At 49.6% G+C, this 19,613-nt stretch overlaps 1 protein-coding gene across 1 annotated transcript; it reads right to left on the reverse strand.

The window, feature by feature from the left end:
- Positions 1 to 301: 301 nt before the first annotated feature.
- Positions 302 to 19,384, reverse strand: SLTM (SAFB like transcription modulator). Its single transcript, XM_014058730.2, is given in 23 exon segments — positions 302 to 875; positions 878 to 927; positions 1,250 to 1,285; positions 1,287 to 1,408; positions 3,946 to 4,084; positions 4,325 to 4,636; positions 5,206 to 5,376; positions 5,557 to 5,681; positions 6,021 to 6,201; positions 6,699 to 6,862; positions 7,785 to 7,876; positions 8,521 to 8,678; positions 9,198 to 9,307; positions 9,826 to 9,975; positions 10,956 to 11,065; positions 12,638 to 12,687; positions 13,263 to 13,737; positions 14,989 to 15,010; positions 15,855 to 15,902; positions 17,643 to 17,810; positions 18,136 to 18,200; positions 18,591 to 18,678; positions 19,184 to 19,384. Coding segments are annotated over 23 exon segments (3,060 nt in total). The 5' UTR covers positions 19,352 to 19,384; the 3' UTR covers positions 302 to 819.
- Between the last annotated feature and the right edge of the window lie 229 nt (positions 19,385 to 19,613).

Below are 19,613 nucleotides of genomic sequence, written 5' to 3' on the forward strand. Positions count from 1 at the left end.
CCAATAGTAATTTTAAACCAATAGTAATAGCACTTAAATAAAAACAAACCGCTTCACAGTGCTTTTTACAGTCCTCTCTAAGCTGTTTATAGTCAGCATAGGGCCCCAACAAGGAAGGCAGGCTGAGTGAACCTTGAGCCAAAGGTGAGATTTGAACTGCCAAACTGCAACTAGCAGTCGGCTGACCTTGCCTGCAGTACTGCACTCTGACCACTGCGCCACCTGGGCTCAGTTCCCCAAGAAAGGGAAACGTGAGGATCAGAGGGCGGCATTGGACACACCAAGGTATCCAGGCAGGTACTATAGAGATTATGAAGTTTATTTGGAAAGGAGCTACATTGGTTTGGATAAGGATCCACTCAGTGTAACAAGTTCTGCAAAAATAGTTACATAATACCCAGAAATTAAAACCACCATCCTGTTCTACACACCAAAAAGCAAGGGGGGGGGGGAAGGGGGGTTGATGTACAGCTTCAGTTACCCATATATTTTGTGGCAAGGACCTAATTTTCAAGCCTGACATTTACAGAGCTACTGCCGGCAAATGAAAACTACCAGGTTTCTGTACAGCGCGCATGTCTTTGCTCCCCATTCGCTCGGGGGGTCCTGGAGTTGGAGGGAGCAGCGCCCTTCAAGAGAGATCCTGAACTACCCCAAACCCAACAGCCTAACTTACTTAGAATGCCTCCGAAGTGAGGAAAATGCAACTATGTTAAAATGAAAATTTAAAAAGACAAGTTTTCTCATCCAAAGCTTTCTGTTCACAAGAGATTTCCAATAAGTTATCTTGAGACCAAGGAGCGAGCAGGTTGAAAGGGCTCAAAATCTTCGTGCAGGTCCACTCTTAAATTGCTTAAATCCAGAACCGCTTCCCTCTGCTTGGAACTGCCGGCAATTTGTAGAACTCTGTTAATGGGTGAAGAATTACTGGAATAAATTTTAAAGAGAAACAGCTATGAGCTTTTGAAAAATGAAAAACTCAAGACTAAACTGAAGACACTGCCAACAGGGGTGCCAAAAAGGGCGGCTGTGGGAGGAAGAAAAGAAATGGCGGCCCCTGGGGGGGGGTTGCGTAGGGACCCTGTGACGGGTAAACCCGTGCCGTGGAAGCAGCCTTCCAAGAGCTGGGACTGCCAGCATTTCCTGGCTGAAAGGATTTGCTTATTGGGGGCCCCCAAGGGCCACACGCTTGACTGTCAACTGCTAAAAGGTTTCAGGTGGGGGTGGGAGGAAGCAGCATCAAAGGTACCTTGAGTGAGAAGACATCGTGCCGCCTCCGGTTCGGCTCTCCCATCCTCCTCGCTTCGTGGTGGTAACTGCTGCCCTGTGAATTGGGGCCATGCCACTCTTTCCTTGGTCCGGCATCACGGCCATGCCGCTCAACCACATGGCGGTCTTCGTTATAATGCTGGGAAGGAGGGAAGGAAGGGAGGGAGGTTAATCTAAGAGCAGAACGACATCATGCAGCAGGGGGACAAATCTAACCCTTTGGAAAGCCTGGAAGAGAGCTGGCCGGCCTCACTGAACCCTTTGCAGCAGCGTCTCCCAGGGCTGGCCTTTAAGGTGCTGCTGCTGCTGCTGCTGACACTCAAGATTGGCTTCAGGAAATAGTTATCCTCTGCGGCCCCTCCGAGGCGGCGGATCCCGGAGACCACCTTGGTTTACCGAGGAGCTCCGGGAGATGAAGCGCCGGAGGAGATGCCTGGAGCACCGTTGGAGGTCCGATAAGTCCGCAGCGAACCGAGCAATGGTAACCACCTGCACCAGGGAATATACTAGGGCACTTAGGGCAGCCAAAAGATCACATATAGCCTCCCTGGTTGCGTCCGCTGAGTCCCGCCCAGCCGCCCTGTTTAGGATAACCCGCTCCCTGTTGAACAAAAGGGAGGCGGGGGAACCCTTGCAGGGCAGAGCTGAAGAATATGCCCAATTCTTAGCGGACAAAATTGCTCGGTTTCGGACGGACTTGGACTCCACACCTGCAGTTCCAGCCGAGACTCAGGGGGACCAAGTACAACAGCTCTGGGTTGAGTTTCAGGAGGTTACCCCCGGGGATGTGGACAAGGCCATGAGAGCTGTGAGTTCCTCCACCTGTGCTTTGGATCCGTGTCCCTCATGGCTGGTTTCTAACTGCAGTGAGGTGACACGAGGCTGGATCCAGGCGGTTGTAACCGCCTCCCTTCGGGAGGGGAACTTCCCCGCCGCACTGAAGGCGGCGGTGGTGAGACCCCTCCTGAAGAAGCCATCCCTAGATCCAGCTGTCCTTAATAACTACCGCCCGGTCTCCAACCTCCCCTTTCTGGGGAAGGTTGTCGAGAAGGTGGTGGCCTTCCAGCTCCAACGGTCCTTGGAGGAAGCAGACTATCTAGACCCCTTCCAGTCAGGCTTCAGACCCGGTTACAGCACTGAAACCGCCTTGGTCGCATTGATGGATGATCTCTGGAGAGCCAGAGATGAAGGACATCCCTCCATCCTGGTCCTCCTTGACCTCTCAGCGGCTTTCGATACCATCGACCATGGTATCCTTCTGCGAAGACTGCGGGAGGTGGGAGTGGGAGGCACCGTGTTACGGTGGTTCTCCTCCTACCTCTCGGACAGGTCGCAGTCGGTGTTAGTGGGAGGGCAGAGATCGTCCCCAAGGCCCCTGAAATATGGGGTGCCGCAGGGTTCGGTCTTATCCCCCCTACTATTTAACATTTACATGAAACCGCTGGGAGAGATCATCCGCAGGCACGGGATTAGATACCATCAATATGCGGACGATACTCAATTGTATCTGTCCGCCCCGTGCCAAATCAATGAAGCGGTTGACGTAATGGGCCGGGGGCTCGAAGCCGTCATGGACTGGATGAGGATTAACAAGCTTGTGCTCAACCCAGAAAAGACCGAGTGGCTGTTGTGTTTTCCTCCCAAAAATTCGGCCATTAATCCAACACTCAGGCTGGGGGGTCAAATTTTACACCCCTCAGAGAGGGTTCGCAACCTGGGAGTCCTCCTGGATTCACAGCTGTCATTCGACCATCATATAGCGGCTGTGACCAGGGGGGCATTCGCCCAGGTACGCCTGGTGCGCCAGTTGCGACCCTACCTGAACCGGGAGGCCCTCACAACAGTCACTCGGGCCCTCGTGATTTCTAGGCTGGAATACTGCAATGTGCTCTACATGGGGCTGCCCTTGAAGAGCATCCGGCGACTTCAGCTAGTACAGAACGCAGCCGCGCGAGTGATTGCGGGTGCACCCCGATTCACCCGCATTACACCTATCCTCCGCGAGCTGCGCTGGCTACCTGTTGATCTCCGGATGCGCTTCAAGGTGCTATTGACCACCCATAAAGCCCTACATGGCAGTGGATCTGGATACTTGAGAGACCGCCTTCTGCCAATTACCTCCCTACGGCCTATAAGATCTCATAGGTTAGGCCTCCTCCGCATCCCATCGGCCAGCCAATGTCGGCTGGCAACCACAAGGAGGAGGGCCTTCTCAGTAGCGGCCCCGACCCTTTGGAACGAGCTCCCCGTAGAGATTCGTACCCTCTCCACCGTCCAGGCCTTCCGCACAGCCTTGAAGAACTGGCTCGCCCGTCAGGCCTGGGGATAAGGACCACTACCCCGCCCGAATGTTGTATGCATGTTGCGTATTATTTTATTATGTGTTGTTGTCGTAGTATTGTATTGTATTGTATTCCCCTCTCCCTGGTTTCTGTGAGCCGCCCTGAGTCCCCCCAGGGAAAAGGGCGGCCTACAAATAAAATCAATTCCAATTCCAATTCCAATTCTTGGACGGAGGAGTTTAGACCGTTCCCTACGGCCGCAGCGATCGCTCCGAGGGCTAGAAAGGCAGCCTATATCAAGGGGAGGGCCTCCAGATCCCTGCTGAAGCGGCCACCCTAAGCGGGAGGAACACGGGCAAGGCCCTGCTCACTGCCAGCCCATTCGGAGGCTCACCTGTCCGCCACTGCCCCGCTCGATCACGCCCCGCTCGGTGTCTCTGCTTCCATAGCCAGATGCGCCGCTGCGGCTGCCTGCAGGGGCCCCTCTCGCGGCATGTCCAGAGACCTCTCGGCCGGATCTTTCCGTCCTTTCTCTGGGGAAACAAGGAGACGTCAACCTGGCACTCTAAGCTGCCTCCGAGAGGGCTGAACCGAAGGCAACGGTCCCTCGGCCTGCTCCACGGAGGTCCTTGGGCCCAAGCTGCGGGATGCGGCTGTGCCAGAAGAGCCCAACCAAAGCCCTCCTCAGCACAGCGCCCAGCCCTGCTTCAGTCACAGGTAGCATTTAGGAGGGGAGGGAACGACCTCCTTCAGGGCCCCCGTCCATCTCTCACCTGGCATCCCGTTTCTCGGGGTTCATGCCTCCTTCCCCCTTCCAAGAGCTTTGCCGGGAGGGGTTGGGGCCGGATTCCCGTGGGTGCCGGCCATGAGGGATCTTGGGCCTCTCCTGAATGATCACAGTCCTCCTCTCGTCATGGTCTCCCCTCACTTCTCTCCTGTCGCTGTCTCGGAGCTCGTTGCGAGGCTGGGGGGCTTCGTTCCTTCTTGAATCAAAGTTCTTGGGGTACCTCTCAAACGCAGGCTCCTCCCTTCTTCCAGTCGGACGAGTCTTTTTGCCCTCACTTGGGTTGACAAATCGTTCACGCCTGATGAGAAAAGCAAAGTGTGTCTTCCTCGGTTCAATGAAAGGGGCCCTTGGACGCCTCGAGGAGCAGCCCAGCAAAGGCGAAAACTCGGAGGAGTCTGGCAGACGGGCAAAGCTACGTCACTGGCACAGAAGAAGAGCAACGCAAGGCCAGGCCTCCAATAAAAATGTTCAGGCTTACACAAAAGCTGCCTCTCCATAACAAGCCTGAGGTCTGTGCTTGTTTTGTACAATTTTTATGCAGCAAGTCATACACAATTCCTTGCGAAAGGGGATTCAATTTTTAGTCAATTATTTTACCAGCATTATATTTATTCAAATATAATATATTGTAAAATAACCCTTACTGATAAGTAATCTGATGGTAAGAAAGACGTTCGGCCAAAGCTTTGCATGAGGATCCTAGCTATTCTTGAGAGGTTTGCTCTCTGCTTCCCTGGTTTTAAGGTCCTATTTTTCTGAAGTTCCTTCGCCAGGTGCAATGAAGTCTCGGAGGTGCCCGTTCTCTGCCCTCCCGTGCTGAAGGTCATTTGGCCTTCCGAACCCCCCCCGAGCCTCCTCTGCACCCACCTCTCAAAGGACGAGGGCTGCACTGCCGAACCCTCGGGGTATCGGCCCCGCTCCCGGTGGTCAAAGTCAGTAAAGCGGTTCTGCTGCCGGCTGTAGTCAGAGCCGTGGCCGAAGCGGGTGTCTGTGTCCAAAGTCATCTTCTTGCTTTCGTTCCAGTAGGTCTCGTCTCTTCTAAAGGGGGAGAAAGGCCTCAGAGCTCTTGGCCACGGCCCGTGGGAACCCAAACAGCCGCCCAACCGCACGGGGCTCGGCTAGTTACACGAACCACACCCCACGGGACAGCCAGATGGGCTGCTGGTGCCGTCCAGACTTGCTCAGGAAGGAGGCCTCCTGTGGCAGGCACCCACTCACCGGTGATCCACATCGTGAGGCCGCTTGAGGGCGTTCCTTTTCTCTTGCTCGTAGCGAAGCTGCTGCTGCTGGCGGCGGAGCTCTTCTCTCTCGTGGGCGATCCGTTCCGCCTCCTTACGCCGCTCCTACGCAGGAGAGAAACGCTTTTTGGAGAGGAGGCCCCGGCTCTGCACCAGGCCTCAGACCTCTGCAGCTTCGCAAATTGCACTGAATTTGGGGGCGGGGCGCGTAATGTCCAGATTTTATCCAACATATTGCAGCAAGACTAGCACAGAAGAAGTGATTTCCAAAAGCCAGAGCAAGGACAGCTGGCAATACTGTTTCTGAGGGCTGATCTGCACCGAGAGCAAAAGGTTCATTAGTTGGCACGGCAGATATGCCGCTCCCACATTCCTTCTTCTAAAGCTTCGTTTTGGGTTCGGGCACTCTGAGGGAAATGAGACGAATGGGAGCCCCCAGCGCACCTGCTCAATCCGAATGCGTTCCCGCTCCAGGCGCTCCCGCTCCATCCTCTCCCGCTCCAACTTCTGCCGCTCTATTTCCAGTCGTTCCCGCTCCCTCTGCAGCCGCTCCCGCTCTTCACGCTCCCGCAGCAGTCGGATCCGCTCGCGCTCCCGCCTCTCGCGCTCTGCCATTTCCCTTCGCCTGCAAAGGAGACGTCGCAGAGAGAGGTCGTCCCGGATTAGCCCGGTGCACAGAACAGCAAGAAAAGAAGAGGCTTCAGTTCCCAACTCTTCTCCTGGGTACCCAACAAGGCCCGGCCAAATATTTCAAAGCACAAGAGAAACAATCTCAACAATAAAGGAATCCTGATGAATATTACAAGTAATACTAAAGAACAGTTAGGTGACCATGATATATTTTAAAAAGTTGGCAGGTGGAAAATTCTATAGGATGCTTTAGAAACCCCCCGCCACCTTCCTACTTCGAACCCCACCCCAGAAGGGGAGGCCCCGAGACAGGCTTGCCTCCTGTGTATCAGGTCCCTACAACTCCCTCAGACGTCCCAGGTGAGGCTGCACCTGAATGGAAAAGGAGGCTGCCCAGCCCTTCCCCAGGGCACAAGATGGTTTGGAAAAAAACTCTCTTCTTTTCCTGGCTTCATCTTGTGGCGCTTTAGGAAAAGCCACTTCTGAGCCTACCTCCTGAGCTCCACAGCACGCCGTATCCGTTCCAATCGCGCAATGTGTTCCCTCATGCGTTGCTCCTTCATTTTCTCAAAAGGCAAAATGTCCTTTCTGCCTCGGTAGTCTCTGAACTTCATTTTATCGTGAAGAAAGCGCTCTTTGTTCCTTAACATTGGTGGCTGGAGACAAGTTACACAAATGCAGATTTAACAACAGTTGTTGAAATCCTTAAAAGGTAAAGATTTCCCTCGCACATATGTGCTAGTCATTCCCGACTTTGAAATCTCCATTTCACAGCCGAAGAGCCAGCACTCTCCAATGACTCAACGCTGAAGGCGCAGGGAACCTTCCCACCAAAGGTGGTTCCTATTTTTCTATCTGCATTTTTTACATGCTTTCGAATTGCTAGGTTGGCAGAAGTTGGGACATCACTCCGTTATGTAGCGTTAGGGGTTTGAACTGCCAACCTTTCTGATCGACAAGTCCGGTTTCTTAGCCACTGCGTCCCTTTGTTCAAATCCTTACTATGGATTAATGCATTGGAAGTTCAAATGTGCAAAATGTTTCACTTTGAACTATCCTAACAGCAAAGCTTGAGGTTGGGCAAAGCTGCTGATTCGAATGCAAAATCCTTCAAACACCCTCAAATACTCAGGATGCCTCTTGAGGTCAAAGCACTCAGTTGAGGGCTTGGAACAATTCTAATAGAGAGCTAAAAATGGCCATTTTGTCAAGTTTCACATTTAAGATAGTCGAAAAGAGAACATTTCTCACACGCTCTCTCTAATTTCAGAAAGGAAAACAAGTTGGCCACTAAGAGCATTTCATGAGAAGAAATGTTTTGGGTCTCCGCATCAGCACTGTGGGTTGTGCTGTCCAGAGAAGCGCTGGAGAAGCGCTTGGTGAGCCTGCCCACTGGCGGCGGGAGGAAAAGTCTTTGGCAGCTCATTTGACCATCTCTGCCTTCCAGCTCTTGAAACTAACCTCAGAATTCTTCTTTTAGATATATTGGCAAATCTTGCTACCTCCACCTACAGGTTTAGAAAGTAGCAACTATTCCCTTCATTGTCACTTGCCAAGGAGGGTTGCATTTTTACGTACCTTGTCAAATCTCCCTCTTCTTATGGTCCTTGTGTGAATCTGATCTCCTTTAGTTTGGTCTAAAATGACCATATGACTCGGACTTTTTACACCTTTAGAAGAGAAAGAGACACATTTAACACCGAAGGAAAAATTCCCAGATGGATCTGCAGCCTTGCCCGCAGAAAAACAGCTTGATGCTCTCCAGCCGTGCTGGATGTATTCTCCTTAGAAACAGGAACCAGAGCAGTGGGCCTTTTGACCAAACCGGAGGGAGAGGCCAGTACAATACATCTGGAGCAATTTGCCAAGAATGGCCAATCTGAGTAAGACTTGGGTGTCAGACTAGCCACAACCTAAACCTCTAAATAGAGATGATCCTTGGCTCCATTTGTTGAGAAAAGTATGATTTTATTACTAGCGCGTAGCCAGAGTTCAGAATTGTGTGCCCAAATCTCCAGATTCTACTCCCCGACAACTGTCCCTTGCTGCCCAGCCCATGTAACCGATCAAATCCACGCAAGATGTTTTCATAAAGGTCAGTCCAAGTGCATTTTAGCATGCAGGCCCCTCCTACTTCCAGCTGGGTGACTTTGGGGCTTGAGGAGTCTCTACTTTCCATTCCCCAAGCATCCCCCTCCTCATCCCCCTCCCCACAGTTCAGGACAGTGAGCCCAAGAGGACTGCTGACCCTTGGACTAAGGACCATTGCCCCCCCCCCCCCCAGCCTCCCAGGTAAGGAAGCCCCTGGACGTACTTGGCCGCTTCCTGTCCTCGGGGGTCTTAGCAGGCTCTTGGCTGGTGCAGCCGGATCCACTGTCGCTCTTCTCATCCTTCCCATCGGGCTTCCTCATGTCCTTGTTCTCTTTCTTCTCAGATTTATCAGCTTTCTTGTCCTCCTTTTTGGAGGGAGTTCTGTTAAAAAATAGGAGTAAGGACACACACAGTGAAGAACTTGCTTCCAGAAGAATTCAGTCGATCTGAAGAGCCGAGGTGGCGCAGTGATTAGGGTGCAGCACTGAAGGCCACTTCAGCTGACTGTTATCTGCAGTTCGGCGGTTCTAATCTCACCAGCTCAAGGTTGACTCAGCCTTCTATCCTTCCGAGGTGGGTGAAATGAGGACCCAGACTGTGGGGGCGATATGCTGACTCTGTAAAACCGCTTAGAGAGGGCTGAAAGCCCCATGAAGCGGTATAGAAGTCTAACTCCTATTGAAGGGAGGCGAATCAGTTAGATATGGCTAAGTTATGTGTTCTCTTTAAGGCAGGTTTCTGAAACCACAGAGTCAAAGCTGGGGTGTGTGTGTGTTGTGTGTTTTTTGGGGGGGGGGTTTATGTCCCGCAGAGCTTCCAAACCTTTTATGTGCCAAACAACTAGCTCTTTGCAAACACTTTAGACAGGCAACAAAATTTGGGGGTGTGCCGAGCTCTTACTTGCTGCTTTTGTCACTCGACGTCGTCTTCTTTTCTCCAGGGTTCCTGCTAGAGCCAGATTTCTCATCACTTTCTTTCTTCAGTTCTTTTTTGGAAGGATCACCTTTGACCTGTAGAGATATGCATTATGTACACACACGGAGATTCATATGCATGCACAGTTGTGAAGAAAAGGGAGCATCAAGTCTTAAACGCCAATCCCAAAGAATCCTTCTGCACTGAACGCGACCGCTCCCGCCATCACCTGACTGACAGGGGCTCCTCCCTCCCCTCTTAAGGGAAGGGTGGGAAGAGGAGCCTCCCCACCAGGCTCCAAAGGGAGCCCTGACACTCTCCAGAGGGTCCGTCCTCCACAACGGAGCTTCTCCACTTTTGCACAGGATTCTGAGCCGCTAACGGCCTGCCTAGCCCACTTCTCAAATCTGGCCCATCGCCAGGCTTTTTTCCAAACCAGGTCCTTTTGACAGGAACCCTTTTCCTCAATTCTGCAGGCTTCCTGCACGAGAACTGGCTAGGCAGCCCAAGGTTTCTTGAACGAAACACACAGAGGCTGCTGTTAAAACCAAACTCCTCTCTCCTCCTCCTCCTCCTCGCTCTAGAGACTCTGGCCGTGCGTCATCCCACCTACTTTCTCAACGGAAATCTGCTGCCCATGGAGCTCTGTGCGGTGAAGGTGGGCAATGCACCTTGCCACTTCGGTGCTCGAGGACATGGTCACGATGCCGTAGCACTTTGCCCCAGGGCTTCGGGCACTGGTGACCACCTTTGCAGCAAGGACCTACAAAAGCCAAGAACAACCATGAAGCGCATTTTGACATCAAGGTATCATTTTGCTACTCTGGCCCTGCAACTGAACCCCCAGGGGGGCTTTGGCAGAGAAACCAGTCCTACTTGGGGGCTCTATCGGCCCTTCTCTCTTCACCTTTCCTGGGCCCCTTTTGTAGGAATGCTACCAAAAGGGAAAAGAGTTTTAAGGGCAGGAACCCACTGCAAGCAGCCTGCTTGTTTAGGTGGGCCAAAACGCTGTACAGGGTGGCCTTGCCAGGTGAAGAGGGCCACTATCTCAGCCCCTTGGCTATTCTGGTTTACTCAAGAGTCACAGTGTTACTTCTACCTGAGTGCAGGTGTGGAAATCTCCGCTCCTTCTCTTATAGTTCTTTTAGCATGTGCTGTGCCCTCAAATGCTTAAGCACACAAGACACAGAACAGAACCCCAGGAAGAATGCCCTTCTCTTTCCTTAGCTGTCCTTTTTGCAATATAAATTATGTGCTTCATCTTAGAAGTCATAATAATGAAAATATAAGGTATTTTAAACTCCAGCCAATACTTTCCTAAGCCTTGACTGCCCCTGCTTCTTTAACCAAAAAAACCCTGACAGCCCATAGAAGGGAAGAGCAACATCATTTCCTAGTATATGACAAAGCATAAATACACACCCACCCTTTCCCCAGAGCTATGGGTCAAAGGACATGGGAAACGGCCATCCAACCCTCCCCCCCCCCTCCTTGGCCAAAAAAACAATTCCATTCATGGTCTCACATCTTTTAGCCTGTTCATTCATCTGGGCAAATACAGAATAAGCCCCTCTTCTCACAAGGGTTGGGTTGCTGATCAGACTAGTTATAGGATCCTATGAGCGCACCATAGCGTATTGCACTGTAGACTGTTAATATAGTCAGCAAAACATTTTCCCTTTGTTTACGCAGCTCTCTGGCGCAACCTTGGATTGGAGTCGCCCCACTCCAGCCGAGCCGTACCTTGCCATACTTGCCAAAGAGGTTTTTCAGATCAGCAGCTTTAGTGTTGGAGGACAATCCACTAACCCATAAGTTCTTAGTGGAGCTGCTGCTCCCGCTGCTGGCACTTCCTACAGTGAAATTCGGCAGAAAAATGTTTCAAGGTCAATTGACACAAACATCGCCAGTGAAGTCATGGGAAGCAAAAACTGTTTTCTTCTGATAAGAAGCAATGTGTAGAGAGAACAAGGGATGAGACTGTAGGTTTTGGGCTTAGTTCCAACCTACAGCAGATATACCAAACCGCAGATAATCCCCACCTGCGTAAGGCTTTTCTTTAAAGGAAAAACATGGGGGAAAACACTCCCCCCCCCCTGCCACCTTCGCACAACTCGACTGCAGGCAAGATGGCAGAGAGCTGCTGTCAGACCAGGGCACTGAGAAGAGGCAGAGGGCAAATTCTCTAGCCTGCCAGTACAGGATGCGGCCTTTGGGGTCTCTGGCAACTCTACTTTGTAGCTTCGTGAAGCCAGTGACAGTGAAGCCAGCTAGAACTGCAAAAGACATTGGGGTCCCCAATCCCTGGGCTGCGGCCCATTGGGAACTGGGTTGCGCAAGTGGCGGGTGAGCAAAGGTGCATTTGCACAAGCAGCACGCGCACACACACAGACGCACACAAGACCATCCATTCCCTCTCCCCCCCTGCCGCTGGTCCATAGAGCTAGAAAGGTTGGGGATGGACCACTGCCCTAGATTGTGACATGACTGCTTCTTGTCAGCTTCAGTTTCTTCTTCCCCCTCCCACATTGCTTGAAGAATTGACTGCTTCCCACTTTTTTAAAAGAGCCAGGTACCTTTTATTTTGTTATATATCCTTATCTTTTCAAAGTAAGTTTTAATTATGAACCGGCTGACCTCAGTCTTGTAGGGTATATGCCAAACCATTTAAACATCCATATGAACAATTTATATAATTCACATTTAAAATTGTTCTTTCAATAACTTTTTACAATCAAAGCATTATTTTTCATGCCTCGACAAAGAATATTTCTTCACTCTCTTCAAGAAACATTTCTATACCAAACCTCCTTTTGAAATCATTAATATTAAGCGTTAATATTATTTTAGCTGCTTGCATTCCACAAACTCCTCTTACTGTGGAAATACAAGAGAGCAAAAATGCACCACGTGCTTATAACTGCATCATCAGTCAGAAAATACATCATGTTCAGCAGGAGAATCCCGGTTCCCAATGCTTTAGGGAAACCAATTTCAGCACCAGAAAGGAAACTCCTACAGTTTGGAATCAGTTTTCTAGCAAGGTGGCTTTCTCTTAGCATCACCAAACAGAAAGCATGACTAAAGCCCCCAAGTGGGAAGCCAGTCACCCCCTAATTCTCCATCCCTTCTTTCTTTTCCAGGGTTCTTTGAAATTTAGAGATCAGTTACATTCTCAAGAATAAGGAGCCCCACCCAAAATCAGAAACCCCCAAAGCCGAATCTCCCAACTGAAAGGCAGCCTTCTGTTCAAAAGAGTTTTCAAATCAGGCAACGAGAACCAGTAAGCCAAACCTTCTGCCAGAAAGGAAGCAGCTGAAGGAGTGTTCCCCCCCCCCCCGCAAGGAGACCTAGCAGCAATTCTCCCTGCTCCCTTCCCCAAGTCAGAAGCGCCCGCTTCCTCTGCAGACCCAGAAGCGCATTACCTTTGTCATCTTTGGAGGTGCTCTTGCTTTCTTTAGACTCCTTGGCCAAGCTAGGAGGAGGAACAAATCAGAGACTGAACAAGCAGAACTTGCTTGTTGAGAATCTTACGCTATTAACCCAATCATTAAAAGGGGGGGGGGGGGGAGAGAGAGGAGAATGAGGTGTGAGTGAAAGCAGGAATGCACTGCAATTGGATTGGATAAGTGATCTCCCCGCATCATGGCTTCTTGCAGATTCTCCCTAAGATGCCTGAAGATCTAGATTTTCTGACAATTTTATTCAGTGGATATATGGTAATCTTCTGCACATTTCAGGACTGGGACTTGGCTTCATTTTGGTGTTTCTCAGAACTGAGAGTTGTTCATTATCATCACAAGGCTACTTAAAACTTGACTATTTGAAAAAACAAAAAATCAAATGCTGTCAATTCGTCAATGCTTATACGAAGATCCTGATTTTTTTTTTTTAACAAAAAAACCACACAGGTAACTTACAGCCATCAAAATATTTTACAGGCAGGAGCATAAGATACTAATTATAAGTTTCTTGTTGCTACCACCTTAATGCAGAGTGATCTTATTGAATGCTGGCAGAACCTTAAAGAACGGACATAGAAAGACAAACCTCATTGCTTGACCAGAGGTCCCAGTGGACGAGGGACCTTTCTTCAAAGAGTCCTTGTCTTTGTCTCCAGATTCTGCTTTCTTCGAGCTTTCTCGGGCTTCCTTCTTGACGGGCTCCCCCATCGCGCCGTCTTCCTTCTTACCATCTTTATGGTTCTTGCTCATCTCATAGTCTTTGCCTTCTTTCTCCAAACTCGGCGCAATGGCATCTTGCCCATCGTCTTTTGACTTGCTTGCTTCTGAATCTGTAATTTTCAGATTTTTACCTGTTTCCAGAAGGTCATCTCCATCAAAATCCAGAGTGATGGCATCTTCGGCCTGGATTGTAACCGATATGTTATCATCATCAGCTTCTTTCAGAGAGACGTTGGCCTCCATCTCTTCCTGAGCAGCCGAGTGTTCAGCCTCAGCTAGGCTCTCTTCTGAACGGAGAGCTTTAGATACTTCTTGTGTACCATCACCAGAACCTGCTTTATCTAAGAGGATTTAACAGGAATAAATATGGCAAAACAAGAAGTTTAAACATTTTCATATGCATAAGCTAGAAGAGAGGACCTAGAAAAGACAAAGCCAGTTATTAGAACCGATGGAAGGTTAGGGAAGAACACAAGGGGCATTAACATATAAACCCAGGATCATTCATTCTTCATGGTAAACAAATTTTCTAGATAAAAACACCAACCCTGAACAGGGTTCAGACAATGATGCCGTCCGGGAGACACCTGTTCTTCAGTACAGGCGTCTGGCCTCCATTACGGGCTTCTGTGTGCAGATCTGCTGCTCTTTGTGGCTTAAGGAGGCAGCAACAGCCAAAGTCAAGGCCGCTACACGTCGAGGGATCGAGGGCTTCATCTTCCTGTCCGCTTCCGAGGCCCCAACGCCTCCACCTACGCGGTGTTGCCTCTTGCTGCCAGCTGCATTGTCCTTCCAAAGACTGGCTGCACGTCTTCATCTATGCCAGCCAAAGTTCACCCTGGATTGGCAGTCTCCATCCAAAGGGCAGCCGGTCAACATCCCCAATCCTGCCGTTGGGCTCACTCCCGGCGGCACTCTTGCTTTCCCCGAAGAGGCTTCTTCGTCCCTTGTGGGACTCCTTCGAAAGGCCGAGCCTGAGCTTGCACATGTTAAGGGTCCATTTAATGATGGCATCTTTTCGTTGAAGTCACAATGATTCCATCATGTCCTTTAGACTACAACCTGCAAGATCCTGAAGGGAGCTCACGAGAGGGGTTTCTTCACCGGAGTCTTGAGAGTTTCATCCAGTTTGGTTTTTAGGAGTATCACTGAGGAGATGGCTCTCATTTATAGCTTTAAAGGAGGGCACGACAATTGCCAGAGCATGAAGGAAGGGCATGGTGCACAGTCTGAAGGGCTTTTCAATTCCATTCTGTAGAGCATTTAGTTTTCGTTGGGCAGCTATTGGTTACTGCAGTGCAAGGTGCAGCGTAGACATCAAGACTTACCCTGTCCACAAGGCTTAAATTGAAAGAATTTAGCATCTTTTGTCCAGTAAGGCCGTATGTACGGATCCAGTGAAGTCAGTGACGTTGGGAGGATCAAAGCCAATCGAGCAGAGGTTCAGCCACTGTCCTTGGCAACGGCTCTTACTATGGAGACGACTTTTAAGGAGCAAACCAAGGTACTTGCTATTTCCAAAGGGTGGGGAAGGGTGGGAACAACCTGAAGTATGTTAGTACATTCAAAACTCTATTGAAATTAAAACATACCTCTCTCATTCTCTTCTCCGTCCTGCCAATTAAAGAAAAAAGAAATAAACATTCTGAAATGAAGTTCGGGTTACCAAGAAAACAAACTGCCATTCATTTACAGGGGCAAAGATATGCGATTTGAACTCTATGGAGTGCTCAATTAGAGTTTTCCCCCTTTATAAAAATCTATATGCAATTGAATTTTTTTGTTCTCTAATCACAGCTGCAATTAGTCCATTGTTTCTACTATCTAGAAAGGATATTCAAAACTTATAACATGATGCAGCTGGGAGAGGCACTGCCACTTTTCTGCGACCAATCAAGAAATTCTCAGAGAAAAATCAGATAGTCTATCTGTGCTGAGTTCCGCATTTGAGCAACCTGGTACTTCCTTGTGAATACTGAGGCTTGGGGTATTGAAAATCAGCAAACATTCCTTTTTCTCTGATTAAATCACTTCAGTTTTTCAACAGAATGTGAGCAACATTTCATGATCACAAAAGCTGGCATCACACCCTTATTTTATCAGAAGCACTCCAGATCATGAAGGGGGAAGAGGGAGAGCGACCCAATAAAAGCAGGCATACTTAGAAATTAAGCCAACAGAAAATGAATATTTAAAGAAATACCAGGCTTTGTGTCATTCTACCTCAGAAATGGAGGCTTGTCCTACTAGTCACTCCTACACAAACGTAGAGATAGCGACTTCACCATTCATAAGAAGCACCAGATAACCTGACATAAGCCAGAGGTGTACACATCTTTTTGGATACTGCGAAAAAATATCAGACTTCAAACAGGCCAATATTATTATTCTACAGTAGGTTAAATGCAGCTACTTCCAGCTTCTCAATAAATCTTTCAAAAGCTATTTAGGAACTTACATGAGTGGGAGCAAAATTGTCATCTTCCAGATCCTGAATATCGATGCACTAAAATGGAAGAAATAAACCAAAGCAGACTAAATAAGCTGGCTTACTAGGAATACGTAAACATCGATGTATTAATAGTAAACTTGCATTTGGACAACCGATTCTAAGTAGCTGCTGCACTGAGTCCCCAGGAAGGCATCCAAGCAAGAAGACCTGGAAATCTGGCAAACTCTTCCTGGGGATTCCTCTGAAGGAGCAGCCCTGCCTAGCCAGCGATGAGCCCCAAAAGAGGCTCCAACATCTCTAGCTTCCACTTACTGCACATTCCACTTTCGGCTTCTTTCCAGACATGTTTACGGCACTTCAGAAAATTGAGCTCATTCAAAGCACACTGAAGTCAATAAACAGGACAGCTTAGTTAATGGATCACCGTCTCCCCATAAACTAAGTTATAGCTAATAATGTAGAGCCACAAAAATACCCTAAACAAGGAATTTCCTCAAGCTATAACACAATACTGAAGAGAAGAAGAAGACGGTTATGCTTCTTTTCCTTGCCTTCACCCAATTTTTTGTGATGAAGAGCTAACCTCCACACAACCATTTAGGCATATGCTACACTAATGTAAGTCACTCAAAAGGACAGTAACCTTCGACATGGGAGTTCACAAACTGCAGCTGGAGCAAAGCACAAGGAATGCTGAGCCAGGATCATCAAGTACACCAGGGTCTACCGCTAGCTCTGCAGAGGACAAAAAGACTTCCAGCCACCATCTCTTCAGGAAGAAAAAAGAGCGTTTCTTCTTCAGCTTGGATTCCTAACATGGTAACATTTTTTTCCTTCCTTGCGTGCGTTTTTCTTTCATGAAATGCATATTTGGGAATGGGGAACATGTGCGATGGGGGCAGCGTGGTGACTCAGCAGTTAAGATGCTGGGCTTGTCACCTCGGCAGCCCAGGCTCAAGACTCAAGGGCCGTGCAAGTGGACGAGGTACCGTCTTCGCCTCAGCTGCTGCCAACCTAGCAGTTCGAAAGCATGCAAATGCGAGTAGATGAACAGGTACCACCTCGGTTGGAAGGTAACCGTGTTCCGTGATGCCATGCTGGCCTCATGACCATGGAAATCTCTTTGGACAATGCTGACTCAACAGCCTTGAAATGGAGGTGGGCACCACCCCTCGAGTAGTCGGCAACCACTAGTGGAGTAAGCAGGGATTCCTTTACCTTCTACCTTTATGTGTGTGATGAAATAATGCAGAACATCAACTATTAAACCCCATGAACCCAAGAAACGTCTATTTATCTTCTTGTCTCTGCTGATGGACTAAAAATAAAATTTATATTCTAAGGCTGGCCATCAGATTACAATTTATGTCTTTTACTTGATAAGCAATAAAGCCAAACCTGGGCCTTGCCCCCTGCTAACAGTAGCCAAAGGCAAACTGACATCTAATGCTTCACCTTTTAATGCCAAATCGCCACGGCCAGTTACCTCTATCCCGAAGGACAGCAGGTGCAAAATAGTCAGCCTGGTAAAAGAACCTCTGGAGCTTATGATCCCTTAGATCCCAGGTGACAATCAGGTCTGTCACCTTTTTGAAGCAGAACACAATGGGAAAGGCACTCAGCTAAGACCTCCGAGGCATCACCAAGAGAAAAGACTAACAACCACATTGCAGGAGGAGGAAACAATAATGACTTGGTGGCCTTTCTTACTAGTTCACAGAATGCAACAACTGCCATCTTCTGTTATCTGGAAATTGGGAGAATAGTGTCTGTTTAAGGGATTTTGTAGGGTACCTGATTTTCCAACTCTTTCTCTATCTGCTTTAAATTAGATTTCTTCTTATCGGCACGAGGCAGCACGGTAGAATTCAAGAATTCTTCATTTTCGGCAGATTCTTCAGAGTCTTTCAATTCATCATTTCCATCGTGATCACTTGCATCGTGGGTTTCCAGTTCACACTCCTTTCAATATGAATATTTGACACAGCAGAGGGAAATGGCCAATTTAGTGAGGTTTCTCCAGGAGGTTAGGAAGCTGCTTATGCTTCCTGAACTGAGCTTTCATAATATCCTGCTATCACACTGCTGTTTAGATTCACAGTCCAGTTATAGTTTGCTAGAACAAGGATAGCAGTTTAGAAGCTCTCATATTTATTCAGAAATCAAACAAAACTCTGCAATTATCAAGTGTGCAGAGGAAACCCAGGAATGTGCATCAGAAGCTCTTAATGATCTTTTCCCGAGGAAGGACGCTCAGAATCCCCACCTTTGCTTCTCATAATATTACCTTAACCAAGGAGTCATCTTCCATGGAAGCATCACCACTTAGTTCGTCAATTTCCTGCTTTTTACCTAGAAGCCAGGACATACTAATTAAAATCTTTTATTATGGCATACTGGTAAACACTTTAAACAAATAGACTGGAACTTAAAACAGCTCAATCTTTGTTAATTTTCTGGAGAGCGTTACAAACGTGGTTCTTCAATCAATCCCCTTCAATCAATGCCATAGTGCTTCTGCAAGTCCATTTGGGACCCTGTGCTGACGCTGTGGAGCAGCATTTAAGCAGAAGTGCAATTGCTATCGGTGGTCATTTCCCCCCAATCAAGGCCAACGAAGTTAGATGGCATTTTAGCACCCTAGGCCTAGAAGGTAATTTTACTTATTCTGAAACATTTTTCTGTAAGCGAACAGCCGGTCTTGATCATCATTAACAGAAAAGTTTTTACTTAAGTTCTAACCTTTTCCTTTGATTGGCTTCTTATTCAGGGCGTCTGTCGGAACTGCTATTTCAATATTATCAGGGTCTCCTCCTTCCTCTTCAATAGCCTAATAGAAAATAAGAACAATAGATAGTTCTAAACTTGCGTTTTGCCCCTAAAACAGGGTGGCATTCATGTTAGATGCCTTTTGGAGGAAGATCCCTAACGGCAGGGAGAAGAAGGGAAGAAGAGCGGCCTTGCGGCTTTGGGAACGTTGCTCAATTTCAGCCCAGACTCTCCCAGCAACTTTCTGACCTCGAAGAGCCTTTGCTCAGCAAGGAGAAAAACCCTCGGCTGAGAGGGATGGGTGGGCAGGAAGCGTGCTCGGCCTGAATCCGCCCAGGCCCATCGAAAGGCGGGAAGGCCGCCTCCCTGCCTGCCCGGGGCTCTAGGCCAGGCCAGGCCGGGCCTCTCTCGTTGCTGAGCCGCGGACGGTCGTGCGGGATGAGAGCCGAGGCAGGGACGGCCCTCCGCTCTCCTCGCAGGCCCAGGCCGCAGCCGGCGCGCCCTTCCCTCTCCCCGCCTGTCCGGCCGACACTGCTGGGCCCGCGGCCTCCTCCCTGAGGGCGCACCTGCTTGAGGCGGGCGATGAGGACGGTCTTCACGCCGGTGGCGTCCAGGTTGCGGCGCTTCAGCTCCGACTTGAGGTCGATGACGCGAAGCTCCGCGATCCGCTTTCCCTCCGGCGGGGCCACTCCGGGGGCGGCGGCGGCTCCTGCTCCAGACGGCGCGGCGGCCATTTTGCGGCGCTTCGGCGGCGGCCACAAATACGGCTCCCCTCCCCCTCCCTCCCTCCCTCGCTGGGCGCGCGCCTCGGCGAAGGACCCGGATGCCGCCGGCCGCGTCTGCGCAGAACGGCCCGGCCGCCGATTGGACGGCGCGGCGCCGGGCGGGCGCTTGAAGTCAGAGGGGGCGGCGGGGCTGCCGATGGCCGGAGCGGCCGGGCCGAACGCCTCCAGCAAATGCCGCTGGCCGGTCAGCCTGGCGGGGACGCGCGGCGAG

Source organism: Thamnophis sirtalis, unplaced genomic scaffold (genome assembly GCF_051295495.1).
Source record: "Thamnophis sirtalis isolate CommonGarterSnake01/CBP01778 unplaced genomic scaffold, rThaSir2_p1.2 scaffold_2, whole genome shotgun sequence".
Lineage (NCBI taxonomy): Eukaryota > Metazoa > Chordata > Lepidosauria > Squamata > Natricidae > Thamnophis > Thamnophis sirtalis.